This window comes from Corapipo altera, unplaced genomic scaffold, assembly GCF_003945725.1.
Source record: "Corapipo altera isolate COAL_440 unplaced genomic scaffold, ASM394572v1 141, whole genome shotgun sequence".
Classification (NCBI taxonomy): Eukaryota; Metazoa; Chordata; class Aves; order Passeriformes; family Pipridae; genus Corapipo; species Corapipo altera.
The window spans coordinates 307,717-315,425 of NW_020884971.1; the positions used below are offsets into that span (position 1 = coordinate 307,717).

Here is a 7,709-nt window from a genome sequence, read left to right on the forward strand (position 1 = left end):
GTACTGTAAGAGCTCACTAAATACCACCTTCAGTGTTTGGCTCCTTGACCTGACAAATGTCTGTGTCTTCCTTCCATCCCTGACCCCAGGGTTTAATGTACCAAGATGCTTCCAGATGGGGGATAACGTTACAGACTTATGTCCAGCTGACCATGTTGGAGCAGCACACCAGACCAATGGTAAAGAGACATTTCTTTTCTAATTTAAAAAAGAATTAGATATGGTTACGAGTGCGAAATGCTTTTAACCTTGTATTCAAAAGTTAGGATCTGTTTGTGTTCATTCTTTGTTCCTGCACTGAGGAGGAATTTTTGTGGTACAAAGACATGTGCTCTGGGGGCAAAACATGTGCCTCCTGCCTGCTCAGAACTTTGACTTCCCCAAACTGATGCTGCTGGTTTGGCACCAGCCTGAGGAGCTAGAATCTTCCTCATCTCACCTCAGTGCCTTGGCTGTAATTTTGCTATTTCAGATCTTTGGCAAACATTAAATAATCTCATGTTATAATTCATTTAGCCCTTGCTTCTTGTGTTTATTCCAAGTGCTTCTAACATTTTCTACTACTTTTTTTTCAGATGGTTTACATAATTTTTTCTTGTAATATTTTCTTTTTCTATATTGATTTTTCGTGTTCTACATTTTTACCAGGATTTGTTTATTCTCTTGCCTTCAAACTCTTTCCCTTACATTCCATACTGTGTTCCATTCCCTGATTACAAGATCTGATCTTAGATGCCATGCTTATATCTTAATGATTGTTGTTAAGTTTTATTTTCTGGGTTTGTGTTGGGGCAAACTTTCAGCAGTACCACCTGTGAGTGATACTGCACATACAAACATTAGATTTTTGAAGAGTTGTTTTTCCAAGACAATAGAAATCCTGTTCTGTTGCAGAAAAAGTTCATTCAAATGAACCGAATGCTGAAAATTGTGTATGAGTATGAATAACAAATTAGTTATGTAGCTGTTTAATAATGCAGTGGCCATAAATAAGATCAGGAATCCTTGGTTTTTTTGTGGTTCCCACCTTCCCAGTAAGTTTGTTTGTCACAAAATCTGAAGGAAAGATCTGAAAATCATATATGTTTCATAGAATGTGCAGTGTGAGTCTGAAAAGATAACAAACATGTTGAAAAATGTACACTGTCAAGTTTTATTTTGTAGACTTCTCCAGTCCGAATGATGGAGAGATCAATTCACAGTGCAAAACACATCTTTGTGGAAAATTTGTACAGAAGGTATGGTTCATGAATTTATACTTCACTTTCTTGGATTAATTAATTTTTTTATATATGTGTGAATATATATATATATAAAATCAACTGGTAATTTGTTTGGTAATATGCATCCAAGTGGCCTGTGAAATCTGTCAGTTCTGTGCTGGAGTGGGAGTGTGGTGGGTCAGGATGTTCTGCCCACGGGTAAAATAAAACCTGTAGGACATGGAGAGCCTTTCTCAGCAGTGCTCCTGTGTGTTTAGCACAGAATTTAGTTGGACAACATCTGTTGAAGTTATCTGCTCTCCAGCTGAATACAAAAATCCTGCTAAATCAAAGCAAACACACGCTGAACAGGTTAAAACCCAGGGAGATATAAAGAATGACACTGTAGGAAGGAGGGAACTAGGTAGTGTTACCCAACCTGGCACCCAGGACTGGTGTTTCTTGCAAGCAGGAATTTGAGGGAGAAGCAGGAACTCGAGTCACTTGCTCTGGCTCAGGATTTACAGGATCAGACCAGGCTGCAAACCTTGGCAGGCTGTGAGTACAGAAAGAACAATCACTTATTTATTACCTGCCCCAACTCACCCATCCCAAACTAACCAAACAGTGGTAACCACCACTGAGTGTTTTGGGTTTGGTTTGTTTGGAATGCTGACCTTTAATTGAACAGGCTGTTGTTTTAGTGGGTTTTTCAGTGGCCTCAAGGCACGAACCAGTTTGTTGCCACAAGGTGTCATCTGTGCTGCAGGAATGGCTTTGGGAGTGGGGAGAGACACAGTAGGATGTGAGGCAAACAGAAAGACATTATTTATCCCAGTGGAAGTGTCCTGGAATATCCTTCTTGTTTTTAATTACTGACTTCTCTTTTTCACTGTAGACAAAGTGCTTTTGTCCCAAAGACTCAGAACTCAGTTGCTATGAGGCAAAGTCTGGTTGTGTCAACTCCATGTGTTAATTCTGTAATAACATTTTAAGGGCATCTAAGGTGTTCCATGGCTTTAGCACTCTTTAATGTTGGATGAAAAGCATTTGCTTTGTTTTGTTGCAGCAAGCTAGAAGGCAGCTGGTGCTACCAATAACAAGCCAGAAGAAAAGGGTGTGTAAAAGGATTTTAAATAAAACAAGGAATAATTGGGGCCATATGAAAACAGCTATTTTGTATCACATTAAAAAAATAAGTAAATCTGGCCTCCCTCATACCTTGTCACGGGTAGTGGCCAAAAGCAAAGTGCAGAGCAGAGGTTATTTTGTGCTTTCTTCTCTGTAAGAGAAGGTACTGCTTAGGGTCCCAGTCCTAAAGATGGAGAAGAATCATGGAATTGTTTAGGTTGGCAGAGACTCTTAACATCATCAAGTCCAAGTGTTCCCCAGCACACACAGCTGGGCAGCTGTGCCAGGGCTGGACAACCCTTTCCATGAAGGAATTTTTCCTAATCTCCAACCTGATCCTCCCCTGGCACAGCCTGAGGCTGTTTCCTCTCCTCCTGTCCCTTGTTCCCTGGGAGCAGAGCCCGACCCCCCCGGCTCCCCCCTCCTGTCAGGGGGTTGTGAGGCTGAGAAGGTCCCCCCTGTTGCTGTTCTCTCATGTCTGCACAAACTCTGCTCCTTTAGGAGAATGGTCAGTTGAAGCAAGGGATGAAGAGCTGTGGGAACATCAGGGATATCAGTTCTCCTTTGATCCAGTCACTCAGTTTTGGCTCTGCAGGCTTTGTCCCAGAGAGAGAACCAGAGAAAGATTTACAACAATGATGGAAGGCTTCAATTGTGAGCAACTGCTGGGAGTGTCTGTGGCAGGTGGAGAGAGGCACGAGTGTCCAAGGTCTGGGATTGCAGTCTGAGTGCAGTTGTGTCTTGAGTCTGGTATGAAAGGCACACTCATGTCAGGTGTAAAACCAGGAGAAATCTAAATGTGTGCACAGGAGTGTGCAGGCTGTGCTGCAGGGTCTGAGCACCACCAATTCCCTCTGTCCCCTTGGAATTTGTAGTTATGATACAAAGGTCAGTTTGTTCATGTTCAACTTCTGCAGTGAAAAGTTGACTTGGCAGGAGTCAAATGTCAGCAAACCTCAGAAATGAGAACACCCTTTTGTGCCTTGTACATTCCCTGTATATGGATCTTGATCCAGAATCCTCACAGGATTATCCAGGGTACTCCATGACAAAGGGGAAGCAAAGGCAGGTTGTCTGTAGGGCAGGTCAGTGCAGAATTGACTTGGATGTTACCATCTTTTAGGGTAAGAATAATGGTGCTTTTTCTTATTTCCAATTCCTTTTGACCTTCCAGTTTTCCCCATCTATCCTGGAGAAAAGTAGCAGAATCAGTATCTGGCTTACGTAGGTCCCTGCTACCCAGGAATGTATGTGATTGGTATATTAGAGGAATAGCAATGACTTGTTATCCCATTTCTGGGGGGGATATCCCGTTTTAGGAAGTGGGAAATCTCATTTTGGGAGGTGGAACATTCAGCTGGATGGCAGATAAAGAATTGAGGGGGTACAAATATGGGGTTTGACAAACCTAAAGGGAAATACCTTCCTGTATTATCTCTCCTCTGTTTTGCCAGTGATCAAAGCACATTGCCAGGAGAAGGGCTTAGAAATCTGTGGAATCTCGTTCTTCACTATTTAAAATGTTGTAACTGGTGTGAATCATTCAGCTGCAGAGGACAGGAGCCTTCCAACTCCATCTCTTTTTATATTTTTATTGCAGAGGCATTTAGGAAGGAGTGTGGAGTATGTGTTACTGTCACCAGTTTTGAAGACAGGATAATGTAAAACTAGTAATATTTGACTACTAGGAATATGGTAATAAGTGAAAATCTGAGACTAATGAAACCAGAATGTTTTTATTATAAAATACTAATGTGATTCTTAACATGTTCTCTGTAACTCCCTGTCTGATATTTTATTATTCTTGGTGAGATAGTTGGGACAGTTGTCTATGTTGTCTGTGCTCTCTGAGTACAGAGCTCCAATTAAGCATGTTGAATATTTCACTACTCTTTCCACAAATATTTCTTACAGTGGGAATAAATTTGTTTACAGCGTCATTATTTTTTTACTGCTCTTTACTGTGGCTTCTGTAAGGAATTGTCAGTGCTGTTGAGTAAGCCCAGCCCTTCTGGTGACATGCACTGCAGAAAGATTTGAAATGATCCTGATCCAAAGAACCTGAGCAATAAATAACCACTGACACTAATTTGCTGTTATTGTGTGAATGTCACTGTGGTAATATTTTCTTCCTTGTCACCAAGTAATTATTTCTTAACTGTAGTGGAAAAAAATTAATGTTTGTAACTATTAATAATAGAAACTTTGTTTTAATAAGCACTTAAAAGAAAAATATTTGATCTTTCTCTTGTACAGACAATGGTTTATGTGGCCTTCAATTTGGGTGGGAATAACATTGGTGTTGTTTTCTTTTCATATATGCTGGAGTAAATGGGGAGCAGTTCTAGTTTGGTGAGAAAAACCAGAGTTTAGAATTGATCTCTGCATGCTGTTCAGTGAGTGATGGCTCTTCTGTTTGTTCAGTGGAAAAATGCCAGAGGTGGATTATGCTGTGCTAAGTGAATGGTTTGACTGGATCAAGAACAACATCGATGTTTCAGTGGATCTGATAGGTAAAATTTCCGTGGGATCTGGAGGGGTGTGTTTCTGGGTGGCTTTCTTTACTGGGAGTAAAAATAATTCTTGTTTGTTGGGTAATAAATAATCACATTATTCAGTGTAATAGTGGTTGTAACATGTAGCATCTGACAGCTTGGATTTGTGGGTGGTTCATGGATGGATTAATGGTAGAGCCAAAGGGGGGCTCAGTGGTGGTACCCAAGTCAGGATTCTTTCCTTCTATAGTTCTTCTTTGCTTTTAAAGCTGATCCTTGATCATAACTATTCTAATTTTTGTTATAACAGTTTATCTGCAGACATCTCCTAAAGTTTGTTATGAGAGGTTAAAAACACGATGCAGGGAAGAAGAAAAGATCATTCCTCTGGTAAGGAGTTGCTCCAATGTATGTGGTTACAAGGAGCCTTAAAAACATAATGATTCTAATCTAAATTCTAAAATGGTGTCCTGAGTGTACTGCCAAAATGGGGTGCAGCTGTTTCCACAATTTAATTTTGATTTATTTTTAAAAAATGATCTGTCATGCACACTGACTGTCCCAAGTGTTATGTTTTAGTAAACACTGTACTATAGCTGACTTTAGCTGGAGTATTAATCAACTGTTAATCTTCTCTAAGATGTAAAAAGTCAATTGCTTTTGTACCATTAAATGGCATAAAAGCACCCAGTTGAAGCACAAATACCTGGGTATGCAGGTGCTGGAGATTTCTGTGGGCAAGTTGTTGTCTGCTGTTACCAGGATGTTTATGCAGGAAAAGTGTCTCTGCTTGTGTCTGAAAAGAAGCAACTTCTGGAAAATTTTAAGTGTGGGAATGTGCTTTAAAATTAACTGTGGTAATGGAAGGATCCCTTTCTGTGCCAGTTTGGTGAATGAATTAACTAAAGAAAGCCTGACCAGACACAAACGGGGTTCCCTCTGCACACACAGCCTGTCTGCTGGGCAGTCCAGGAGAAGCAACTGTCAGTGGCAAAGAGCTCCATTTTGGGCCATGTGAAATTTTGCCTTGAGAGTAAATCCTTGTTGTGATGGATTTGGAGAGTCCTTGTGTTGTTTCACAGGGCTGGGGGAGCAGTTTGGAATGAACAATGTAAAGTGGTCTCCAAGAAAAAAACACCCAGTAGTTGATGACAGGCAGAAAAGCTTTTAGAGCAAATTGAGTGGTTGGGAGAAAGGGAACTGGGAATTTTAGGAACATGTGTTAACACACAAAGTGCCTCCAGTACATATTCTTTGCTGCCTTGCCCTTCGTGTGCTTACTTCTCTTTGTTGGATTCTCCTCTGTAAAATCTTGAACCACATGATACCTGTGGGAGAGAATCAGGGTTGCTTGATCTTAAAAGGAGCTGAGAGCCCTGTGCTCCTGTAAACTGTGTCTTTGAGGTTCTTTATGGAGTAAAACCTTGTGCTGGGAATTAATGTTTTGTGAAACCTTTGTATGCTTTGTATGTTTTGTTAGTGGAAATATCCAGTGCTGGCTTTTCTCTGTGTTTTTGCTTACCAAATGGATAAATTGCAGTGTGTGTTTCATCCCTGGGCATATGTGTTATTCCAGTGCCTCTTTTCTAGGAATATTTAGAAGCTATTCATGAGCTCTATGAAGAGTGGCTCATTAAACGTGCACTGTTGGAAGTTTCCTGCCCAGTGCTTGTGAGTATTACTTTAATTATAACCAATTAGGCATGTGGAGGATTGTACTTTTCAAATAATAAGAGCATTATTTAGTGGTAAAAGTAAATAAATCTGCTTTTCTGGTAACCTTGGAGAATGAGAACCTCAGAAAACTGTTTACAGACGTGTAGTGTATAGCATGGAAGTGTGGTTTTCCATCTCTTTGTGGAATTTGAGGGTCTGTTCACTGTGATGGTTGCAGGATCAGCCATGTAACTTTTCAGGGAATGCCAAATTTCAAATGGAAAGTGATTTGGACAGACCCCAGGAGTGTCTTGGTTTGGCTTCAGTGCTAGTCCTCTTCTGTTTTGCTCAAAACCCCCCATGTTATATGGTGTCAGTTATTTCTAATGTTCATGTTCTTCTTTTCAAGGTTATTGGAGCTGACCATGACATGCAGAAAATGATAGAAACGTATGAAGAAAAACGGGACCAAATACTAAACCCAACTAATAGACAACACCATTTATAGGAGCCTGTGACTGTTGTACCAAATACTGTTTATGAAGTCTGATTTGGTATTTTTAATATTTAAATATAACTAGTTTTGGTTTTGCACTATGCTTTGTAGAAAGTTGTGGAGTTATGGCTTTGAAATGTTCAGGTTCAAGTCAGGAACAGAATATAAACCAATCCCTTTTTGTGTTTTTGGGTTCTCCATCAGCTTTACTGTGTCAAATCTCTTCAGCTAAAATATGGCTGTTTCCCCCATTTCCCACTTCACTGCTGCTTCCTAGAAGTAACCTAAGTTTCTTCTTTATTTTTCCCTAAAGACAACCCTGGTTTTGTAATTTAAAATAAATTATTTGTTACTACCTGCCTCTGAAGCAGAGAACTGAGGCTGCTGTTGGTAAACCCCTTGTGGTGAACTGGGGTGAAAGGACCCCAGTGACTGGGGTGTGTATGAGGGAGGTGTGTTTATTACAGTCAGCCCAACCCTGGGCCCAGCAAGGTTATGGAGCAGATCCCTTTGGGTGTGCTCACAGGGCACACTCAGGACAGCCAGGGATCAGGCCCAGCCAGCACAGGATTAGGAGGGGCAGGTCCTGCCTGACCAACCTTTTCTGACCAGGTGACCCACCTGGTGGAGGAGGGGAAGGCTGTGGATGTGTCTGCCTGGCCTTCAGCACAGCCTGGGACATTGTCTCCCATGGCACACTCTGGAAAAGGCTTGGACAGGGGCACTCTG

At 41.0% G+C, this 7,709-nt stretch overlaps 1 protein-coding gene across 1 annotated transcript in view; it reads left to right on the forward strand.

Annotated features, from left to right (window-relative positions):
- TK2 (thymidine kinase 2, mitochondrial) overlaps nucleotides 1-7,347 on the forward strand; it is an 11,991-nt gene extending 4,644 nt beyond the window's left edge. Inside the window, exons 5-10 of the mRNA XM_027665147.1 lie at nucleotides 90-179; nucleotides 1,165-1,238; nucleotides 4,758-4,846; nucleotides 5,139-5,218; nucleotides 6,419-6,499; nucleotides 6,894-7,347. Coding sequence (XP_027520948.1) covers nucleotides 90-179; nucleotides 1,165-1,238; nucleotides 4,758-4,846; nucleotides 5,139-5,218; nucleotides 6,419-6,499; nucleotides 6,894-6,992 — 513 coding nt within the window. The 3' untranslated portion in view covers nucleotides 6,993-7,347. The remainder of the gene's footprint in view (nucleotides 1-89; nucleotides 180-1,164; nucleotides 1,239-4,757; nucleotides 4,847-5,138; nucleotides 5,219-6,418; nucleotides 6,500-6,893) is intronic.
- The last annotated feature ends 362 nt before the right edge of the window (nucleotides 7,348-7,709 follow it).